Here is a 24,506-nt window from a genome sequence, read left to right on the forward strand (position 1 = left end):
GGACAGTGGTCTGTTCAGAAGGGGAAAGGAATCTAAATACCAAAACTAGCACAGTAGAGATGACCACTACTTTGTTCAGATCTGTGAACTAACTACTTGTCTTATGTTTGATTATAAATTCATGTAGCATTTTATTAAATACAATAAGATTATGTTTACAAAGTACTTTAATCTTGTGTTAGGTGATTTGGAGGATGTCTCAGTTAGTCTTAACCTAGAAGGAGGGAAAACTAGAATGATGCTAAAGCTGTAATTGGTAAAGAAGCTGCAGTCATTCCTGTTAGGTGAGATAGATCTTTATTTGTTTTTATTGTTTAGTTAGTATTCCTCTTTTTTGTGTCGGTTCAATCATGATTGTGGAGTGGTCTTGTTTTTGTCTTGACCCATCCTGGTCTCAAGAATGGCCTTGTTGGAGGTTGATACTCTGTGAAATTGTTTTTGTTTAACAGGACAGTAAGGCCTCACCCAGAATAGTTGGCCAGCTCCTAGATAATAAGGGGCTGCAGTTCTTTTTCTTTCAATTAAAAAAATGTAAGGAGAAGAGGAATAATGTGATTGTATCCCAAAAAACGTTATTGCTAAAATTAATTTTTGTTTTTATATTTGAGTGACAGTTGAATTTATGTATACATAAAAATCTCATAAGTGAAGTTTTTAAATGTAAAAAAAGTTTTAACTCCTGAAAAAAAAAAAAATACATGCAGACTTTCTAAAAAATTACTTGAAAGCATTTCTAAAATTTAATTTAATTATATTTGTGTTTCATAGATATTTTCAGCTCCAGGCCATCCAAAAATGATTTACAGCTCCTCAAACTTAAAGACACCTTCAAAACTTTGTTCAGGGTCTAAATCTCATGATGTTCAAGAAGTTCTTAAAAAGAAGCAGGTAACAGCCTTGATTCTAATTTCCTTAAAGAGGAAATGACCCGTTGAATTCCTAAGTGATTATGTTAACACATTTGAATAGCTCATGTTGTTATGAAACTACATTAAAATGTTTATTTAGCTGCTTCTGGATGTAGTGTATATTTGAAAAAAAGAAGAGACAAAAAAATATTTTGCTGTTGCCTTTCACTGGCTACATGAATCACAAGGAAAGAATTCTTTGCATATAGAAATAAAGAACACTGAGTTGTCCTGTTTTGTTTTTTTCCTCCAAGGTAAAGAAGCAGTTTTATTTCATTATTTCCTCTTTTAATTCCTCTCTTGATTTGTAAGTTAGAAAATATTTCACATAAAGTAAAACATCTATGTCGTTGTTACTCATATGACTCAGTTCTGAGTTGCATTATCTTTTTAGATTTTAAACTCGTATGAGTTTTTCAAATAGATATTTATATGTATTATCCCAGTATAATTGGAGATTTGATTAATAGAGAGGGGTGAGAGGCAATTTTTTCCTGGCAGAGATCCATAGAATTTGCTATGATTTCTGTCCTCTAGCTTCATCTCACATTTTTTAAACATTAAACTTGGAAAATAAAGATTGGCTTTTTACATTGGCAAACGAAAACAAATCTTATTTTTCTTCATAAATACATTTACATTATTCAAGTGAATGTAAATGTCATAGATACAGTGTTTGGCATTTTAAATATTTTTTCAAGTACAGTTATAAATATAAACTCTCATACAGAAAATATATTTAAAGGTTTCATTTCTGGTTTCAGCTGTTTTTTGATTAGGAGCAAAATTTTTCTTGAACAGCATAGGGATGACCTGGAAGAATTGAGTTGATCTTTTATCAGATATATGCAAATGTTGGCAAATTTTGTTATCCATTACTGATTCTTTTAATCTTTTCTTATAGGAAGCATTGAAGCTGCAACAAGACATGAGGAAAAAGAGGCAAGAAGTGCTAGAAAAACAAATAGAATGCCAGAAGGTGAGATGAGCTCATTATTTGCCTGCTGGAATTGATGGATATAATTGATTTTACAGAGATATCCCTCATAGTAAAGTTTATAAGCGTTATTTATATTAAAATTTACTAAGCATAGTTTTACTTTTTTCTGCTTATTTTATAGATGCTAATATCTAAGCTAGAAAAGAACAAAAACATGAAACCAGAAGAGAGAGCAAATATAATGAAGACTTTGAAAGAGCTTGGTGAAAAGATCTCACAGTTGAAAGATGAATTAAAAACATCTTCTGCAGTCTCCACACCATCTAAAGTAAAGACAAAAACAGAGGTATCTATTTGTATTTTCCATTCAGCATAGTACTGTTGAACATCTGTTACATGCTTTGCTCTTTGAAAATACACTGGAAGCCTTAGGTAGCTAATAGTCTAATGGGGAGACAATTAGAATGACAGGGTTTTTTTTAATGTTTCTATATATTCTGTGTACTCTCTTTGAAAGAGGTGCTAATACCCTCTTTAAAGATGTGGGGGTTTTTTGTTGTTTGTTTTTTTTTTTTTTAAAGATTTTATTTATTTATCCGACAGACAGAGATCACAAGTAGGCAGAGAGGCAGGCAGAGAGAGAGGAGGAAACAGGCTCCCTGCCGAGCAGAGAGCTCAACGTGGGGCTCAATCCCAGGACCATGGGACCATGACCCGAGCCGAAGGCAGAGGCTTTAACCCACTGAGCCACCCAGGCGCCCCAAAGATGTGTTTTTTAACTGGATTTTTGGCTCCCTTTTCTGAAGATGAAATTGCTAGAGTGATGGCAAGAAAAAAGTGTGTTTTCCTGTTACATGAATTGTTTTTCTAATATTATAGTATAATGGAACTATCTCTTTTAATATTCAAAAGGTATCATCAGCTTTATATGGGTAAAAATGTGGTATTCTGTTGAAAAGATTAATCAGAAGTTCTAGATCCATGTAAGTCTTACTTTGTTAATTGCCATTTGTTTCCTTACCTTAGGAGAATACTTGCTGTACACAGTGGTTCCATTATACCACATCCCTGAGTGGTGGTATAGATTCATTTCTGGACCTTTAGGAACTTGGAATAAAAAATTTACCAGATATTTAGAATGCAAATTTTTATGTACCGTATTATAATGGATTTGAAATTGTGACTCTTTATTACTGGAAGATAAAAAGTTATTTCATCAACATTGTTTTGAAAAAAATACAATAAAATACTTTTATTGAAATGTCCCCCAATTATAGAAGGAACATATACACATTTAAAAAATTAGAGAGTATATGTAGGGGGTAAGAAATTCTCTCACAGTCACTCCATCTAAAGACAGACAGTTTGTCCCTCATACCAAAAAGAGAATGACGATAGTTGTAGGGTTCAAATCTGAAAGCATTATGTAGCTATTATTTATGTTTGTATCATTAATGAGTATTTGCTGTGTAATCTATTTTGCCTGTGTTTCATTCATGACTCTTTACTATCAGAAAATTATTCTCAGCTGACTGTTTCCAAGGTCTGAATCTTAGGCCATCTTAAGCAATAATACTGCTTATTATTTTTTATTGGTATCAGTATACTCTCTGTGTGTTTTTGTACAGTTAACCTTCCCTAAAACACTCAGGTTTATTGCATCCTCTTATTCTCATTTTGCCAAAAGAGATGTGTCATCCTGTAAGTATAATATTCTGAATAAGGTCTTAGATGTTATCTAACATTTTTTTAAACAAATACATTTTTACTCTTAATTTTTCCAAAGGCTCAGAAAGAACTATTAGATACTGAACTGGACCTTCACAAGAGGCTATCCTCAGGTGAAGACACAACAGAGTTACGGAAAAAACTCAGTCAGTTACAGGTTGAGGTGAGATTTAAGAGGAGTTACCCACTATGGTTAACACCTCAGATAATACTTTTTTCTTCCTCTGTTTTCCAAGGTTCAGTCTGACAATGTGTATTATATTCTACCTTTTATTGTTATTCAGGCTGCACGATTAGGTATTTTACCTGTGGGTCGAGGAAAGACCATGTCCTCTCAAGGTCGAGGAAGAGGCAGAGGCCGTGGAGGAAGAGGAAGGGGCTCACTGAATCACATGGTGGTGGATCATCGCCCTAAAGCACTGTCAGTTGGGGGATTCATTGAGGAGGAAAAAGATGAATTACTTCAGCATTTCTCAGTAAGTTTTTAAAGTAGGCAGATGCCAACTCTAAAAACACTGTATTCAGCATTTTCTTGCTGCCTTCTGTATAAATGTCAAGTGTTTTATAGATTCGAAAATCAAGTTGTAAAAAAATGGGTATTAGCAAATTCTTATTAATATATTTAAAGGTCAAGAAGCAGCTCATGCTTTGTAATTCCATAATACTCCCCATAAATGTGTTTGTACTGACAGGTTGTTCCCAAGCAAATATTTGATTTTTTTTTTTTTTTTATGGTTGTTACATGGTTTAGCAGGTGTTTATAGTCAATAAGTGAAAATAGCTTGGGATGAAGGCAGAATTCAAAGGAGGAATTTATTAGAATAAGAAACATGTATCGCTATATTTTGTATATAGTGGCAAACACTTTTAGATAAACATGTATACAGAGATTTATTACAGGTGACTGTGTTTAATTTGCTACTTTAACTGAGTATTCTCTTTCCACTCATTCATTTAATAAATACTGAGTGTTACTTGTGTTAGAGCATTTTCATATATGATTTTATTTAATCTTAAGTAACTGTATAAAGTGCATGTGAAATTCTGTGTGTACAGATGAGAAAATGAAAGTTTAAAACTTAAGAGTAGGGGTGGCTGGGTGGCCCAGTTGTTAAGCGTGTGCCTTCGGTTCAGGTCATGATCCTAGGGTCCTAGGATCCAGCCTGGCGTCAGGCTCGCTGCTCATTGGGAAGCCTGCTTCTCCCACCTCTGTCCCCCTGCTTGTGTTCTCTCTCTCTGTGTGTCTCTCTGTCAAAAAAAAAATCGATAAAATCTTAAAAAAAACCAAAACAATAAATAAATAAATAAATAAATAAATAAAACTTGAGAGTAAACCAGCCAAGATCATGCAGTTAGTAAGTGGTAGAACCAAGATAAAAATACACACAGTTGACTTAAAATCTGGAATCCCTGCTCCTCAAACAGCTTTTTTGAGAGAAAACATTTTCAGTCCCGTTTATTTATTTATTTAGAGAGTGAGCAAGTGAGCATGAATTGTGGGGAAGGACAGAGGGGAAGAAAGAATCTCAAGCAGACTCTGTGCCCAGTGCCCTGCTCCATGCAGGGATTGATCCCAGGACCCTGAGATCATGACGTGAGCTGAAATCTGTAGAGTTGGACTCTAAGCTGACTAAGGGCTGCCCCCATTTTCAGTCCTATTATGTGTTCAAGATGGTGAAGGAAGTCTTAAACAGCAAGACCTCACACACCGTTTCTTATTAGTATGATGCCCTTTAATCTTTTCTCATCCTGACGTTTGAAGAATAGTAGCTTGTTAAAGTGTCCAGATTTGAGAGCTATGTTGGCTGCATTCTGTTCATTTTTAAGATTTTTATTTATTTATTTGACTGAGAGAGATATCACAAGTAGGCAGAGAGACAGGCGGTCGGGGCAGGAAGCAGGCGGGGCTCGATCCCAGGACCCTGATATCATGACCTGACCCTAAGGCAGAGGCTTAACCCACTGAGCCACCCAGGTTCCCCATTCTGTTCATTCTTGAGCCGGTTTCTTTCACCAGTTTGACCAATATCTATATTTTTTTTTCTTTTTTTTTTTGTAAACTGAGAGACTAGCTTTAAAGTGACTACTTGAGGAGTAAAATACAGAGAGGAGAGCTACCCATGTGCAGGGTATTCTTGGGGAGCTGGGAGAATGTGATTTTTGTCTTTTGATGTTGAGTATATAAAATTATTATCTTTTTGCCAAATATGTTGGGCATTTAAACCCATTATGAGCTCTGGTGTGGCAGTACTGAAGCAAAGCAGAATTGTTTTAAATTTGAATTTGCAGAGCGTTCTAGTTACAAAAACAGGTTATCTTTGTTAGGTAGGAGGCTGTGTGTTGTATCTTGAGGGTCTCTGGAGACTATGTAGATAGATGTGTAAGGTTTAGCCCAGAACTCATGTTCACATGTATCTCTTTCCTTCTCATAAGTAGGGTCATTCTAGAGCATTTGATAACCAATTTTCATGTATACATATATTTGATAAGTCTGAAATGATGGCATTTAGTTTGTGAAAAGGGGCATGTCCCAGCATTTGGGGAAGGAACAAACAAAGCAGTGCAGATGAGGTAACTTTGAGAAGGAGACATTGCCATCACATTTTGGGGGGGGGGGGTTGTTTTTTTGTTTTGTTTTTTAAAGATTTATTTATTTGGCAGAGAGAACACAAGCATGGGGAGAGGGAGAAGCAGGCTTCCTGCTGAGCAGGGAGCCGGATGTGAGTCTCGATCCTAGGACCCTGGGATCATGACTTGAGCTGAAGGCAGCCGTTAATGACTATGCCACCCAGGCGCCCTTGGCATCAGTTTTTATTTTTTATTTTATTATTATTTTTTTAAAGATTTTATTTATTTATTTGACAGACAGAGATCACAGGCAGGCAGAGAGAGAGAGAGGAGGAAGCAGGCTCGCTGCTGAGCAGAGAGCCCGATGCGGGACTCGATCCCAGGACCCTGGGATCATGACCTGAGCCGAAGGCAGAGGCTTAACCCTCTGAGCCACCCAGGCGCCCCTTGCCATCAGTTTTGATGGTGTTTTGTTGTTTGTTTGTTTTAATAGGATGCTACTAGACAGTCTTGAGTGCTAGAAACATACCCTAGTAATGGATAATTGGGCAGTGGAGTATGTTTTCTTTGAAGGAACTACAGAAATATATATGCCTAGACGGTATTGTAAATAGATATAGTAAACTTCTTTGAGGTATTTTATATCCCACCAAGGCTAAGGTAAAATGGATATTTTCAGTATTCTTTTATTGTCCTTAATAATTGTGAAAGGATCATGGATGAACCATACCTGTATGAAAAGATGGTGGATGGATTCAGTGAAGCTCTTTTTTGCAGTATGAGGACCTAATTCTGGAATCCTTTAGTTTATTCTTTTATCCAGTAATCTGCTTCTAAGAATTTATCATAAGGTAATTATGGTTGTATACAAATAAGAGCTGTAAGGATGCTTAGTATAGCACCCCTTGTAATAGTGAAAAGGGAGCAATCTAAATTCTCAGTGGCATTTTACTGCTATTGAAAACTTGTTTTTTTGTTTTGTTTTGTTTTGCTTTGTTTTTTTGAAAACTTGTTTTTAAAGAGTAATGCTACGAGAAAATTCTCAGGATTGACTTTTAGGTTAAAAAAAAGTGGGATACAAGATTATCCATAAACTTGGAATGAAAGTCCATTAAATTTATATTTCTAGGTTGGCAGAATTCAAGTTGGTTTTTCATTGTTTTCTTTCTGAGGACCTATTTTCTTTGCTTTCCAAATGAACATATATTACTTTTTAAATCATACTTCTTAATATCACATTCATGTTTAGGGTGAAATATTAGTGTTGTTGTTTTCTTAAAAGATTTTATTTATTCATTTGAGGCAGAGAGACTGCACATAAGTGAGGGCAGAGGGTGAGAAAGAGACTCCCCGCTGACCAGGGAGCTAGCTAGTCACAGGGCTTGATCCCAGGACCCTGAGATCATGACCTGAGCTGAAGGCATATGCTTAATTGACTGAGCCACCCGGTCACCCCCATATTAGTATTTTTTTTTAAAGATTTTATTTATTTATTTGACAGAGATCACAAGTAGGCAGAGAGGCAGGCAGAGAGAGAGAGGAGGAAGCAGGCTCCTTGCTGAGCAGAGAGCCTGATGCGGGGCTCGATCCCAGCGCCCTGGGATCATGACCTGAGCCGAAGGCAGAGGCTTAACACACTGAGCCACCCAGGCGCCCCTATACTGTTTATTTTAAAACCAAATTAGAGGAGATGTATTAATATTGGGCTCTTAGATCCCAGCTGCTTATATTTTTTAAAAAGAAGTATAAATTAAAGTATATACATATTTAAAATACATAATCTATTTAATATATAATGAGAACTATATATAACATTAAGCATGTTATATATAAATATTTTAAAGAATTTATGAGAGCGAGTGCAAGCATGCGTGTGCATGGAGGACAGAGAGGGAGAGAAGGAGAATCTGAAGCAGATTCCTCACTAAGTAGAGAGTCCATCTTGGGGCTTGATCCCATGACGATCCCATGATCAGTAGATCGTGACTTAAGCTGAAACCAGGAGTCAGATGGTTAACCAACTGAGCCACCCAGGTGCCCCACATATAAATATTTTAATAGCCTATATCAGAGGTCAGCAGACTTTCTCTGGAAAGGACCTTTAGGTTTTTGTTGGCTATATACAGTCTCTCTCAGGTTTTCTTTTGCCTCTTCCTTTATCTGCTCCTTCTCTCTCTCTTTTCTTTTCTTTTTTTAATTAAAATTTTTTTTTATTTAAGTAATCTCTGCACCCAATATGGGGCTCAAACTCAGGACTCTGAGATCAAGAGTCGCATGCTCTTCACCTGAGCCAGCCAGGTGGCGTTCCTTTTCTTTTTAAGTTTCTTGTTTTTTTTTTTTTTTTTTTCTTAGAGAGATTTCATTTATTTATTTAACAGAGAGAGGGAGAGAGCACAAGCAGGGGGAGCAGCAGAGCACAAGCAGGGAGCCTAATGCACAGCTTGATCCCAAGACCCTGGGATCACAACCTGAGCTGAAGGCAGACACTTAACCATCTGAGCCATCCAGGCACCCCAGTGTTTTGTTTTGTTTTGTGTTTTAAGATTTTTATTTATTTATTTGAGAGAGCACACGTAGGGTAGGGGCCGAGGGAGAGGGAGAAGCAGACTCCCCGCTGAGCAGGGTGCCTGATGCTGGGCTCAATTCCAGGACCCTGAGATCATAACCTGAGCAGAAAGCAGACACTTAACTTACTGAACCACCCAGGAATCTCTCTTCTTTTTCAATCTTATAACCTTTTAAAAACATAAAAACCATTCTTAGCTCACAGGCCATCAAACATAAGTTGCTGGACCATATTTGGCCTGATGACTCTAGTTTACTGAGACACGGTATATATCACCATATTTTTATTTATTTATTTATTTATTTATTTATTTTAAGATTTTATTTATTTATTTGGCAGAGAGAGAGAGATCACAAGTAGACAGAGGAGCAGGCAGAGGGAGTGGGCTAAGCAGGCTCCCCACTGAGCAGAGAGCCCGATGCGGGGCTTGATCTCAGAACCCCAAGATAATGGCCTGAGCCAAAGGCAGAGACTTAACCCACTGAGCCACCCAGGCACCCCCATATTAATTTTTATATTAAGTATTTAAGTTTAAAAATATAAAATAGTATTATGTAGCATATAAAGAGAATTTTATGTATTTTTAAGGTAAAATCAGTGAGTTTGGAAAGAACTTTTAAAAAAAGAGTCCTTATTTATGTATCTTTCATTTGACAGAGAACTGAGGACTAAAGACCTTTATGAAGAATTCCCTCTAAGTATTTTAATATTAAACTTTAGGTCAGAAGATGATAATTTTAAATCATAGAGTCTTGCTTGAGGGCACAGACAGGACAAGAGCTAAGGTACATTCCTTTGCCCCTGATTAAAGAGAAGTTTGGCAAGTTTCAACAGAAGAGTTACTTAAACTATATGTTTGGAATACTTGAACTGCACTTAAGCATTTTCAAGTAATATCCATCAGTTAGTTACAAGATTTTTGAACTGTTGTAGTATGTTTTAGCTTGTGTCACTCAGTGATACAGGGTAAAACTTGATTTTTTTTTCTTTCTAATTATGAAAGTAATACATGCATGTCAGGTTGTGTTTGGCTGCAAGTAAAACATGAATAATTTGGGAAATATGAACATTTACTTTCTTTCTTTTCAAGAAATCTAGCAGTATGGAGGTTTTAGGTTTACTTTATTCAGAAACTCAGGCACACAACTTCTTTTCGTATTTCTCTTCTAGTATCCTAGTATGTTGGCTTTTTTTCTTAGGCCTTTTCTTCATGGTGTGACACCAGGATGTCTACAACAACCACAAAATTCATGGCCTCTAAAAAGGATGTCCAAAGGCAGAAAAGAATAGTACCTTTCTTATGACATTCTTAAAAATCATGAGATAACCTTCTAAAAAAATATCCCTGCCTCAACCCTTACCTTCCATGCCCACCTGACTCCTGACATGCACCACTCTCTGAGCACTCGTGCCCTCATGTGTCTTAGCCAGAATTGTCACTTACCCATTTGTAAGCTAATCCCTGTTGAGGAAACTGTTAACATGATTGAATTAAATCAGTCATGGTTCCATATGACAGTTGGTCAATGATAAAAATCAAGATCAGTTAGAATGGAAAGAGGTTAGGTAGTTGGTTTAGACAACTAAGTCAATGTCTTTTTTTTCCTACAGTTTTATTTAGATTTGTTAACATACAGTGTAATATTAGTTTCTGGTGTACAGTATGGTGATTCAGCACTTCCATACATTACCCAGTGCTCATAAAGACAATTGCACTCCTTAATCCCCATCACCTACTTCACCCATCCACCCACCTCCCATCTGATAACCATCAGTTTGTTCTCTACAGTTAATGAGTCTATCTCTTGGTTTACCTCTTTCTCTCTTTTTTTTTTCCCTTTGCTCATTTGTTTTGTTTCTTCAGTTCCACATATGAGTGAAGTCATACGGTATTTGTCTTAATCTGACTTACTTTGCTCAGCACAATACTCTCTAGTTCTACCCATGTCACTGCAAATGGCAAGATTTCATTCTTTTTTATTTTTTAAATTTATTTTTTTTTATTTATTTATTAACATATAATGTATTATTAGCCCCAGCAGTACAGGTCTGTGAATCACCGGGGATTTCATTCTTTTTTATAACTGAGTAATACTTCATTGTCTGTGTGTCTGTGTGTATATACAGCACATCTTTATACATTCATTGGTCGGTGGACACTTGGACTATTTCTATAATTTGGCTGTTATTAAATAATGCTGCTGTATCAAAGTACTTGTATCCCTTTGAATTAGTGTCTTTGTAGTCTTTGGGGAAGTATCCAGAGTTACAGTTGCTGGATTGTAGGATAGTTGTATTTTTTTTTTTAAGATTTTATTTATTTATTTGACAGAGAGAGAGATCACAAGCGGGCAGAGAGGCAGGCAGAGAGAGAGGAGGAGGGAAGCAGGTTCCCCGCTGAGCAGAGAGCCCGATGCGGGGCTCCATCCCAGGACCTGAGATCATGACCTGAGCCGAAGGCAGAGGCTTTAACCCACTGAGCCACCCAGGCACCCCGGAGAGTTGTATTTTGGCAGTGCAGAAGTATAGTTATATTTTTAACTTTGTGAGGAACCTCCATATTCTTTTCCACAGTGACTGTCCCTAGCTCACATTTTCACCAGCAGTGCAAGAGGCTTTTTCTTTTACCACATTTTTGTCAACACCCGTTGTTTCTTGTGTTATTGATTTAAGCCATTCTGACAGGTGTGTCTCACTGTAATTTTGATTTGCATTTCCCTGATGATAAGTGATGGTGAGCACCGTTTATGTGACTATTGACCATCTGGATATCTTCTTTGGAGAAATGTCTGTTTATGTCTTTTGGCCGTCTTTTAATTGGATTATTTGTTTTTGGGAGGTGTTGAATTTTATAAGTTCTTTTTGTATGTTGGATACTAATCCTTTATCAGATATGTCATTTGCAAGTATCTTCTCCCATTCTCTCATAGGTTGCCTTTCAGTTTTGTTGGTTGTTTCTGTCATTGTGCAGAGGCTTTTTATTTTGATGTAGCTCCAGTAGGGTTTTTTTTACTATTATTTCCCTTCCCTCTGGAGACCTATCTAGAAAAACATTGCTACAGCTGATAGCAGAGAAATTACTGCCTCGGTTTTCTTCTAGGATTTTTATCATTTCAGGATTCAAATTTAGATTTTTAATCCATTTTGACTTTATTTTTATGTTTGGTGAAAGAGAATGGTTGAGTTTCATTCTTCTCTAAGGCAATGTCTTCTGTGATGTTCACTGAAGAAAACTTGGAAACCATTCAGTTACAGAAAGAAGAAAACACCTAAGTACCTTACATTCTTTTGATAGGAATGTTTTAGTTTTCTTTTCTTTTCTTTTCTTTTTTTTTTAAAGATTTTATTTATTTGACAGACAGAGATCACAAGTAGGCAGAGAGGCAGGCAGAGAGAGAGGAGAAAGCAGGCTCCCCGCTGAGCAGAGAGCCTGATGCGGGGCTCGATCCCAGGACCCTGGGATCATGACCTGAGCCAAAGGCAGAGGCTTTAACCCACTGAGCCACCCAGGCACCCCTGTTTTAGTTTTCTTAAAAGTTATGTGTATATCATTTGAAGAGTCAGGTGAACTGAATAGCTACCAAGTTGTTAAACATTCTCCAATTGTATTCTCGTTTTCTGTTCTTTAAGGATGTCTACTTTTAAATCTTTCAGCTGATTTTCTGGGTATTTTTTTCATTTTTAAATAATTGATTTTACTGCAACTTTTTGATTTTTTAAATTGTAAGCATTTTATATTGACCTTAATCCTTTGCTTTTCAGCTCCCCAGTTTTTTGGCTGTGTTGTATTCTGTCCTATTTTCTCTTTTCTTAGGGATTTATGCCTTAAAAAAAAAAAAAAATCACTTTAGTGTCATTGTATACTACGAATGCTATGCAGTCTTCTCTTTTGTAACCAGAGAGCATTTTGAGTCTTAAGAAAGTAAGAGGTCTGAGTTTCTGTACCCCCAAAAATATTTATGTAATTCATTCAAATTTTTGTGTTCTTACTAGCAAGAACTTCTAATTTGCCTGCTCCTTCATTCCTGGAACTTCATATAAAACAATGGAATACTTCTGTTGTAATTAGTGTAGACTTCTCACATACAGTTAGCTTTTCCCTATAGCCTCTCTAGAGAGGGTTTTTACTTTCCTTCTTCCAAGAAGAAGGAAATATTTGAGAGTGTTAGTGTATGAAACTGATACCTTATCATTTGACAAGTAATACACTTTTGCGTTTACCAGAATAAAAGTTACCCTTTCTCTGTATTTAACATACAGAGAAACTGAATTCAGCACTATTCAGCACTTTAGTTATTGCCCTTCTTCAGACTGTGTAAAAAACTTTTAGTAATTTTGATCTTTTGTGAACCTACTGATAACTTACTGCCATTTGATAGCTAGTGGGTTTTCTGTTTTTTTTTTTTCACTGTTAAAAATGATGTTAATATACATCTTACTGGATTTGGTGATTTAGAGTAGAATAATTTGTTATGCAGGACGGTCCTACACATGTCAACACCTTTAGCACTGCTGTTAAATGCCAGGAAGTGCTCTTCAGTCTGTATGACACCCACAGTAATGTTACTATCTCTGGTGAAGACCCTTTTTTGACATTAGTTTGTAGGAGTGATGACTAGATCCAAGGCATGCATATTTAAAATTTGGGGACAGCTTGCCAAATAACCCTGCAGGAATAATGCTGTACTAATTCATACTTGTGGTGACATTGAATAAGAGTACCTATTTGCTTATATCCTCAATAGCACTTGAGTTTTGTGTTTTCATATTTGCTAGTCAGGTAATTGATGAATAATGACTGACAGAACTGGCATCAGTTTCTGATCTGGGAAAATGGTGGGGCTAGATGAATTTCTCTCTGAGTATCTTCTGCCTCTAAGGTTCCAAGTACCCCTGAGTTATCACATACAACTTTTCATTGATGGCATATAATCAGTTTTCTCATGTTCATGTATATATTGGTGTGTATATATATATATATTTTTTTTGAATTACCTTATTATATGTATATTTTTAAAGATTTTATTTATTTGACAGAGAGATTACAAGTAGGCAGAGAGGCAGGCAGAGAGAGAGAGAAAGAGGGGGAGAGGGAAGCAGGCTCCCCACTGAGCAAAGAGCCCGATGTGGGACTCGATCCCAGGACCCCGAGATCATGACCTGAGCCGAAGGCAGCGGCTTAACCCACTGAGCCACCCAGGCACCGTGAATTACCTTATTATATTTTGAGGGGCAGCACACATGTACAAAGTGTAAAAGAAAGAAAAATGTATGCAGTGAAAAATAAGGTTTCCTTCTATACCCATTCAGTTTCACTCCCCAGAGGCATTTATTGTTTTCTGTTTCTTATATACTAAAAAATATTCTTTCTGTGTATATGTATTATTTTGTCTCTCTTTAACCCAAATGGTGGTATGTTACACAGTACTCTCTTGCATGTGCATTTCTCATTTATTATGTATTAGCTTGTTAATAGAGATGATGCTATACTAGTACACGTGGTGTTTCTCTGGTATTTTTTGTGGCTTCTTGGTATTTCATTGCATCGATGAACCACATTGGATTCCAACAATGTCTGTAGTGATGGACAGCTAACTTTTGCCTACTATTTCATTATTTCAAGCCATATTACAAATATGTGTGTGAGATAATACATATGTGGGTATAGAAAAATTATGTATTTTTAATAGATATGTGACATTTTAGAGGCCATTTTTAAAGCTGTTAAAGTACTTTTTTTTTTTTTTTTTAAAGATTTTATTTATTTATTTGACACACAGAGATCAAGTAGGCAGAGAGGCAGGCAGAGAGAGGAGGAAGCAGTCTTCCTGCTGAGCAGAGAGCCTGATGCGGGGCTCGATCCCAGGACTCTGAGATCATGACCTGAGCCAAAGGCAGAGGCCCAACCCACTAAGCCATGTAGGCGCCCCTGTTAAAATACTTTTCAACAAAAAAATGAAGACATGCAAATAGTTAAAAATATGGTTAATCAGAAGTAAAAATCTCCCCTCTTGATCTCTGCCTACTCTTAAAAGGTAGTCTGTACTCTTAGACATCTTTACAGAAAAACGTTACTAATATAAGAATATATACACAAAGTCTCTCACTTAAATTTTATCAGAGTGGGCTTATATTATATAGAGCTACATTTCAGGCCTTGCTTTTTCAACATAAATATCTTAGCTGTTTGGTGTTTCCTTAAAATTATAAGGATAATACTCAACTTAAAATACTTACTGAAACAAACTATACCAAGTAGAAATGTATATAGTTCAGTGATTTATCAGAAGGTAAACTTGTGTATACCTAACCCTCAGGTCAAGAAAAAGAATATTCCCATCCGCCTTCCAGTCATTGTTTTCTCTCCTCCTCAATAAAATGACCATTATCCTCACTTTATCATAATCACCTTCTTGCTTTTGTTACACAGTTGATCCTCATTATTCATGGATTTCGTATTTGCACATTAACCTACCTAGCAATATTATTTGTAAGATCAAAAATCAATATTCAAGGTGCTTTTGTGGTCAGTTCAGACTTTGACGGAGCTGTGAAAAATTTGAGTTACCTGATGTAATGTTCCCAGCTCAGGTCAGTTAAAGTGATGCTCTGCCCTTTTTGTTTCGGCTTTCATACTATAAACAGCTGTTCTTTTTGCAGTGTTTTTAGTACCACATTTTCCTCATTTTTGTGCTTTTCACTGGTTGTTTCATTATTTGAAATGCCCCCCACCCCCAAATATAGTTCTCAGGTGCTTTGTTGAAAGTTCAAGAAGGCTGTGATGTGCCTTATGGTGAAGACCCATGTATTATGTAAGCTTTGTTCAGGCATGAGTGCTTTTAGCCATGAGTTCAGTGTCAGTGAATCAACAGTATATTTTAAATACGGTGTCTTTAAATATAAAACAATTGATTAGTTGATGTTTTGACCAGAGGCTCATAGGAACCTAACCCTCTCTCGGCCCTAGGAGCAGTGATTGAGTATTTGCTAATTCTTTGCTTGCAGTGAACTTCATATGACTTAGTGTGAATAATGAGAACCAGCTGTAGTTTTATCACCTAAATGTGCGTTCCTAAAGATTATAATATTACTCTTTTTAAATTTGTATGAATGGAACCACACAGTCTATATTCTTTCGTGTCTGTTCTTTTCCCTTAACATTATGTTTGTAAGATTCATTAATGTTGTCACATGTAACAATAGTTTCCATTTTTAATTGCTGTATAATTTTCAGTTGTATAACTATAACATAGTTTATTCTTCATTTCTCCTGTGGATAGGTATGTGGGTTATTTTCATTTTATTTTTATGAACACTGTTGATAGGATTCTTCTAGATCATTCGGTGTATATGTGTACAAATTTATGTTGGATATACATGGTAATGTTGAGTGAACTACATCAGTTTGATTATGTAGATTCCTGCCAGTAGTGTGTGAAAATTCTTGACTTGGTATTATTAAAATACATCTTTATTCTAATCGCTAATCTTGTTTATTGTTGTAAGTTAGATTGTGGGAGTTATATATTCTTAATTACTGACTGCCTACAAATTAAATTTCTAATTCTTCCTTCAGTAGTTTATACGCAGTACACTTAATGCTCTTAAAATTCCTCTTGAAGGACAGAACTGCTACCCTATTCAGAGGGCAACCCAATAAATACAGGTTAAAGAAGTCTTTCTCACTTTCTGTGGTTATAGAAGTAATACATCTTTTTAAAAATTTTTTAAATAACAAAGTCTAAGGATCTAATATATAACATGGTGACTGGTTGACCACACTGTATTGTATAATTGAAATTTGCTAAGAGAATAGTAGAACCTAAATATTCTCATCAGAAAAAAGGTAAATATGTGAGGTGATGAACGTGTTGTTAATGAACTACATAGGGAGACTCTTCACTCTTTATATGTATATCAGATCATCATGTTTTACACTTACAAATATCCTTCGGTTGTGTTTTACCTCAGTAATCCTGGAAAGAATTCAGATAATACCGAAGTGAACAAAATAGTGAAAAAGTCTCTAATTGGGCTGTGTATGTTAAACGAATAAGGGCAAAGGATATCTATTACATGCATTACGAGATTTTTTTCTTCAAGTTTATTGAAATATAATTGATGTAAAACACTGTGGTAGTTTAAGATATATAACATAATGGTTTGATATATGTACATATAGTGAAATGATTACTATGAAATAAGTGTAGTTCACATCTGTCACCTCACATAGTTAGAATTCTTTTTCCTTGTGATGAGATCTCCTCTCAGCATCCACCTGTGTTTTTTTTTTAGAAGATGGCAAATGTATATTTGGATGGGGCCATTTCAGTACATCATTTTAGTATGTCCCATAAGTTAAAATGTTTGGTACCAGGTTATAAACGTGCAGCCCCTACAGGGATAATAGAGTTTTCCCTAAGATCACAGGCTGATTTCTGTGCAGACAGTAATGGGTTATGGATCTGGCTTAATATATACAATATATAACCTTTTTTTTAAAATTTTTTAGAAAATTTTTAAGATTTTATTTTTTTATTTGACAGAGAGAATGAGCATAAGCAGGGGGAAAAGCAGAGGGAGTGAGAGAAGCAGACTCCCTGCTGAGCAGGGAGCCCACCATGGGGCTTGATCCCAGGACCCCAGAGTCATGACCTGAGCTGAAGGCAGATGCTTAACTGACTTAGCCACCTATGCGCCACCACCCCCTACCTTTTTAAGATTTTATTTACTTATTTGACAGAGAGAGAGAGAACATAACACTTTTAACATGCAGTGATCTGAGTGTTCTGTGGAAACATTTGGCAAATGGTTAATGACATTTATCAGCATTTTTTCTAAGAAAAACTAGAGTGAACCCCTATTTTTAAAAGAACCATTTCTGTTACATTTTTCAGGATTAAACCCAGAATTGGGGATATTCTGCAATGTGGCATCATTGAAAGAAAAGCTGTAGGAATGACTGAGCTTTCACTTTAATGATACTTTAGGTCCCTATTCTTTTTATCTCTGTTGCTTTTTCTTTAAAATTTTTGCTTTCTCTTTATGAAGTTTCTTGAGGAGGAAGAAATTGTTTGGGTGGTAGTCCTAAGAAATACATTTGAAACTGAGCAATTTTACCTTGAGTTAGGAAAGTAGGTGTTTTTAATTAACGTTTGTTAAATGTATAGAATGGCTGGTACTTGCCATTGTTGTATGGCATTTCAGAGGAGGAAGTGGGAATAGCTTTATCAACTACAGGTGGAGTAGTTGACCTCAGTAAGCATTTTAAAAATTATACTTTTAAGTTTTCAGTCTAACTATGTAGATTATCAAAGCTAAAGACTAGCAATCGTTTTAGGATAGTATTTGTTGAGGGGCGCCTGGGTGGCTCAGTGGGTTAAATCCTCTGCCTTCAGCTTGGGTCATGGTCCCAGGGTCCTGGGATCAAGCCCCACATCCAGCTCTCAGCTCAGCTGGGAGCCTGCTTCCTTCTCTCTCTCTCTCTGCCTGCCTCTCTGCCTACTTGTGATCTCTGTCTGTCAAATAAATAAATAAATAAAATCTTTTTAAAAAAAAGATAGTATTTATTGAAACAAAATCATGGGAAAGAAAGGGAAAAATAAAACAACAAAATCAGAGAGGGAGACAAACTATAGGAGACTCTTGATCATAGGAAACAAACAGGGTTGCTGGAGGGGAGGGGGTAGGGCGTTGGGGTAACGGGGTGATGGACATTAAGGACGGTATGTGGTATAATGAGCACTGGGTATTATGTAAGACTGATGAATCACTGACCTCTGTCTCTGAAACCAATAATAAATTGTGTTAATTAATTGAATTTAAATTTTAAAAAGCATGAGATTTACCAAGTATGTCATTTGCATACCTGTATACTTTGCTACACACTTTAATAATTTGTATGTTAGGGCGTATATTAATTTGTTTTTTTGTTTAATGCCTTTCAATATTTATAATTGTGCTAACCGTGATTTTTGTGCATTTGGATAGAATACTCAAATTCTTTTTACATTATTTTTATGGACTCCTTAGAGCAATCCTGAAACAGAAAAAAAGTGAAAAAAAAGCTGAGATACTTTGATATTAAGCAATATTAATGCTTTAATTAATTAAAGCCTTATGGAGGCTCATTTATGTTCAGTTACTTGCCAATTCATGGTAGAGCTGGATCGAGACTTTAATCCCAGCATCTTGCTCAATAATCTTTCTTTAAATCTTTTTAAAAAAATATTTTATTTATTTTTGAGAGAGAGAGAGCGCACAAGTAGGGGAGAGGGACAGAGGGAGAAACAGACTCCCCGCTGAGCAGGGAGCCCAATGCAGGACTCAATCCAAGAACCCTGGGAATATGACCTAAGCTGAAGGCAGACGCTTAACTGACTGAGTCACCCAGGTGCCCTTGTTCAATACTGATGTCAGTAAAATCATGAGCAGAAGAAAAAAAGTATTTGTTGTTTTCATTATGACTTTTGTAAGTGGAATGACAGTATCATCTAAACCAAGACAAATTCTAAAGTTAACATGACATAAATACAAGTCATAGACTATCTGGGCAAAATAGTACATGTGGTTCTTTAATTAAAAGGGACTTCAGGGTTACTGAAGGGGAGGTGGGTGGAGGGATTGAGTAACTAGATATTGGGCATTATGGAGGGCACGTGATGTGATGAACACTGGGTGTCACATGCAACAGATGAATAACTGAACTCTGCTTCTGAAACTAATGATAGACTATATGTTCACTAATTGAATTTAAATAAAATAAGTTTAGAGGAGAAGGGATTTTACTTTTTCTAGTTCTTACTAGATAGATAGATCCACTTTAATTTTCCTCATCAATCATTACACTTTTTAAATAGCATACAATTTGAATACAAACTTACGTGTTTTTCCTAAAATCTATTTTAGCCTGCAAACCAAGGGTCAAAATTCAAAGACCGTCGGCTACAAATATCATGGCACAAGGCCAAGGTGCCTTCTGTATCCACTGAGACCGAGGAAGAAGAAGTCAAGGAGGAGGTAAATTTAACGATTGAAAATAAACATTCAATTAGATTGTTTCTCAATTAGCATTTTTCTTGACACTAAAGTAAGTAAAATAAATCTTAAAATAAATCTTGTTCTTTTATGCACGCTGTAACTTAAGACTAGTCTACAAGTTTACTAAAGAGCCAGAACAGTTGCAGACATAAAAAGTTATTTGCGGGGGATATTTTCTGGCATAGGAGAGACTGTTGTTTGTTTGTTTGTTTTTCCTTTTTTCTTTTTACTTTGTGTTTATTTGGCTTTGTGCTCTAGAAATTTTTATTCTGTTAAGTGAGGACATGGATTACACGAACAAATTTAATTTTAGCTGGTTGTTTAGCTTTTTGCTTATTCATGTTCCATAAGTAATAGATTTGAGTTTCTTACTTTCCTTCTATGTGCAGTTGATTAAAATGAGAGTAAGGAAGTGGGAATAAAAGGGAAGAAATATAAAAACCAAGGACTTAACATAGTACAAGTGTTAAATATAATGAAACTCTTAAAATACATGAAAAATAATTTTGCTTTTTTACTCCCTGTTTCTAATTTCTTTGTTAAAATGGACACTTAGCCAATGTTTCAAGTTATTTGATTTGTTGTAATTTTGGTTTTAAAAGATGTTAGCATTCATGATTGATCAAGAGTCCTCTGGGTAGTTTTAAAAAACAAAAGCAGAAACATTTCCCATGTTTAATAAGAAGAAAAGGAAAGAAAAATCTTGGTGTTTTGGGAATGTTTGTAGATATTTCTACCACATGTAAGATTCCAGATTTTTATGTAAGGTTGAGAATGTTGGTGTCATGAGGAAGTTAGTAAGTTCTCCATCACAGATAACGATATTAAAGGAAAGGTTTAGGAGCTTGGTCATTTATTTTCCTTCTTTTTAAGTTAATGGAATAAAATTAAATTTATTTAATTTCATTAAATTAATTTTATTAAAACCATTTCATAGATATTTTTCCTACTAAACATTCATGTATTATTTTCCTGATGATATTAGAATGGAAATCTCTTGAAACTAGCAAAATTAACAAGGGAGAGAATATGTATATGTTAACTGTTTGAGGTGTCTTTGCCCTGAAGGATACTCTCTGACTGCATCACTTGTAACTCCAGCCTGGGTTTTGTATACTAGTCTTTTTGTCCTTTGGCCTAAAAACTTAACTTGCTTGTACTACTAAGCAGATTTTACCCTCTCTTTCTTCAGGAAACAGAGACCTCAGATTTGTTTTTGCATGATGATGATGATGAAGATGAAGATGAATATGAGTCTCGTTCATGGCGAAGATGAAATCTGATGCGAGCTGTATAATTTTTAGGAATATTGTTTAGAAGAACAACTTTTTAAAATTATTTAAAGAAGTCAATGAGCCAAAAATTTTTTTTATTTTTCTTTTCCACACAGTAGGTTTAAGGACAGCAAGTTTGCTATTTAAACACATCTCATAACTGTTCATGATATTAAAGCACCAAAGGCCTAGTGACTTTTACACAGTTGTGAAGATCCACAGGAATGATATGGATAATCTCTAGAGCCTTATTTTCCACACCACCTGTTTTGTTGCTATTGGTGTTGGATTATGATGTAAATGACAGGGTGTTCAGAAATTTTATTTTGGATTATAATCTGATAAAATTTCATTAAATGTCAAAATCGCCTGGAATCTCTTAACTCTCAGCTATTATGGATGGGTCGTCAGACAGGAGATATTTGTAATTAAAATACCCTTTTGCTTTCAAGAGTTGTCTTGGAAGAAGAAAAGTAAATTTATTTTAATTTTTTTACTGTGGAGGAGCCCAGTTTGTATTCAATCTAAATTTTCGAGGGGGGGTGTTTATGTGCAGTACAAGTACTATTTTAGTGTAAATCATAACAGACTCTGTATTAAATGCTGTAAGGCAGTGGTAGCTAGCTCCATGGTATTTCCATTCTGTCATCATATTAACTGTCCTGGATTTATGCTACTGATCCTTAGTTTGCTTTGAAATTAGTGAATATTGGTTCAGTTAGTCCTGTTTAAAAATACTCAGAATGTAAAAGGCTTTCACCTCTTGCCCCTTTCTTGTCCCCATTTTCTTCTCCTGCCTTTATATTAATAGCCCTGACTTACCCACTATTGAGACAAGTGATTCTTCTGGGCCACCCAAAGTCAGTCCCAAATAAAAAGTTTAAACCAGCACCTTGATAAATAAGTGATGTTTTGATGAGAATAATGGAAGGTTTGCGGGGGTGGGGGGAAGAGAGTCACCAGCTTTTCTTTTTTCTTTTTTGAAGCTTCAGTTTAGTTAATAGTTACACAAAAGGGTTAAAAAGTATCTGAAATTCTTCACCTAAATTTAAACCATGATGATGAGGTGACTGGGGATAGGGTGGGGGGGGGTGGGATGGGGGATGGGGATGCTAGTAATAAATGGGAGTCATAACTTGACTTTGATCAGATGACTTTATATTTTCATAATTTTGTAGCTTGTTGCTATCCATGAACATATGCATCCTTCATTAGACAGTTTCCTTCACTGTGTGCATTTTTACTGTACACTGTATAGAGTAGAGTATCTGTTAAGTAAAATATATATGTAAATTTATGTCCTTGTGTTCTGAATGTTAGATGGAAAGCAGAGGAGCAACACTACACTGTATTGACCCCTGGGAAAATAAAATAAATAATGTACATAGGATGTCACTTTTTCAAGGATATACACATCTATGTTTTTATATATGTGTGGTGTGAAAATTTGAAACTTCCTGTTGGCTTCAGAAGGTTCTTGGTGATTGATTACTAGATCAAGGATTTTGTTTCCTGGGGTAAAGGCTGTTTCTCAAAATAGAAACTGTTCGCTAAGAAACCTAAAACCATCAGGACTCTAGATTTACTTAGCTGTAAGAAGTTAAATCCCACGTTGTGATTATCTTTTCTTTTCCACGTATTTTCCTGGAATGATGTCTCAAACCAGGATCATTTTTAAGTTGATGTAATTTTCCCTTCACAATAATAAAGACTTCTTTTTTCTAGGTTGTTATATTTCTGATAACACTGAAGCTAAAATAAGCTCATAAAAGCAGGAAAACCTTACAACGGGGTACCTAGAATAAGCAATCTTGCTCCTTCCTCCTCCATCATCTCTAATGAAATTTTGATGTCTGTGGCTCAGTTGGTATATATTTTGAAAGATTCATTGTGGTGAATATTTTGAGTCCTGACAGTTTAAACGTGATAGAGGGAACAAAGGATTTATATATTTTTTGTACAAAGTTTTTTCTTAAACTGTATAATTTTGTAAATAATTTGTTTGGTTTTTTTGTGTACTAAAACTACCAGCGTATAGATTTCAATAAGAATTGTTGTATTTTTGTATTTGGAAACTGAAAATTACAGTAAATTAATGGAGCTGTAAAAGAAAATTTTCAGTAGACTGACAGTTCAGCAGAATGAGATTCCTTTTCATATGATTTTTTTGAGCTTCAAAATTGACATCGTATGATAATACTCTCAGTATAGAGAGAGTAGAAGATTTGTTTGATTTTTTTAGTTACTGGGGGAGAGGGGATGAAAGAAAAGGGTGTTCAAGTAAAGAATAGACGGACACTGTTTTCAGGAAGATTTGAAGCCCTTTCTTTAAAATAGTGTCATTTTCAGTACACCTTAAAGTAGGACTAAAATAATTTATAAATGTCCTAAGAATTCCAAGACGTGTTTGACTTTCTAAAATGAATTCAAGATATGGGTTGAATATATTATTAGAAAATTTAGTTAAGGTTAGCATAAAATAGTTGAATGTATGTATTTTTTTCCTTTAGAATTTTTTTTAACCCCCACCCTCAAATCCTCAAACCCTAGAATTTCTCTTAAAAGTAAGTAACTATCATGGCTTGTTTTCCTGGCCTCTTCCCTTAACAAAAATAACATACTCCATCTGAGGCAAATTTTGTTCTTTTAAATGAGTATGACATCTAAGAACTAATGAGCAGTCGGAGCCACCGGTCTGGCTAGGTTAGCCTGGTTTACTAATGGATTGTTGCCCAGGCTTAACAAAGCAACCCTAGGGCATACGGAATTTTCCTTACTTTCTTCGTGTTGTAATATCAGGAAAACATTGTCACCAGCTCAGATGATAAATTGGGAAACAGTCTAGTTAGGTGGGTCCGTGGTGATGGATCATTATTTGAAAAAGAAGAAAAAAATCATGTGAAAAGGAATAGTGGTTCCTCTTGATGTATAATATGCCTGTATTATAGTTTTTACAAAATTGTGAACTTGTGTAATAGTATAATAGGAGATATTGTTGAATTTCTAACTGTTTATACATTTAAATTCATATATGTAATGTTTGTTTTATCGATTACAATCTGAATTTCTAAGAAGCATGTTGACTTTTGCAATAAAGATGCAATATGGAATGGTTCACAATTGGAAAAAAAAGAAAAAAAGTATTACAAATTTAAAATAATTTGGAAATTTTATGAACCATTCCAAAAATTCTAACAATCACCAAAAGAGCTGTAATTCTGGCTTGTTCTGGAAAGAAAGAAAATGTGTGTGTATGCTTGTTTGTGTGTGAGAATGAGTGAGCAGTGGATATGTCTGTGTGTTTCATTTTGGTTTCATGTATATGAGAGAATGCACTTAATATGCATTTGGGTACGGAAGTCCCTGACTGTCAAATATTCAATGAATTTAAGAAAATGTAATCAACAGGGTGTTCTTTAAAATGAGTGAGAAGGGTATTGCAGAGGCAGTTGTGAGTAACCTCGGATAGCCATATTTTTTTT

At 35.5% G+C, this 24,506-nt stretch overlaps 1 protein-coding gene across 5 annotated transcripts in view; it reads left to right on the forward strand.

The window, feature by feature from the left end:
* Positions 1–24,231, forward strand: part of RBM27 (RNA binding motif protein 27) — an 81,191-nt gene extending 56,960 nt beyond the window's left edge. For 4 of the 5 annotated variants that reach the window (XM_059174954.1, XM_059174958.1, XM_059174955.1 and 1 more), the window contains 7 exons: positions 769–888; positions 1,813–1,887; positions 2,030–2,194; positions 3,635–3,739; positions 3,861–4,052; positions 19,619–19,729; positions 20,943–24,231. In XM_059174954.1, the coding sequence (XP_059030937.1) occupies positions 769–888; positions 1,813–1,887; positions 2,030–2,194; positions 3,635–3,739; positions 3,861–4,052; positions 19,619–19,729; positions 20,943–21,026 (852 nt within the window). In that variant the 3' untranslated portion in view covers positions 21,027–24,231. The remainder of the gene's footprint in view (positions 1–768; positions 889–1,812; positions 1,888–2,029; positions 2,195–3,634; positions 3,740–3,860; positions 4,053–19,618; positions 19,730–20,942) is intronic. The other variant, XM_059174957.1, reaches the window with a different exon arrangement.
* Positions 24,232–24,506: the final 275 nt, after the last annotated feature.

The sequence above is a fragment of the Mustela lutreola genome, chromosome 5, assembly GCF_030435805.1.
Source record: "Mustela lutreola isolate mMusLut2 chromosome 5, mMusLut2.pri, whole genome shotgun sequence".
In the NCBI taxonomy this organism is placed as follows: domain Eukaryota; kingdom Metazoa; phylum Chordata; class Mammalia; order Carnivora; family Mustelidae; genus Mustela; species Mustela lutreola.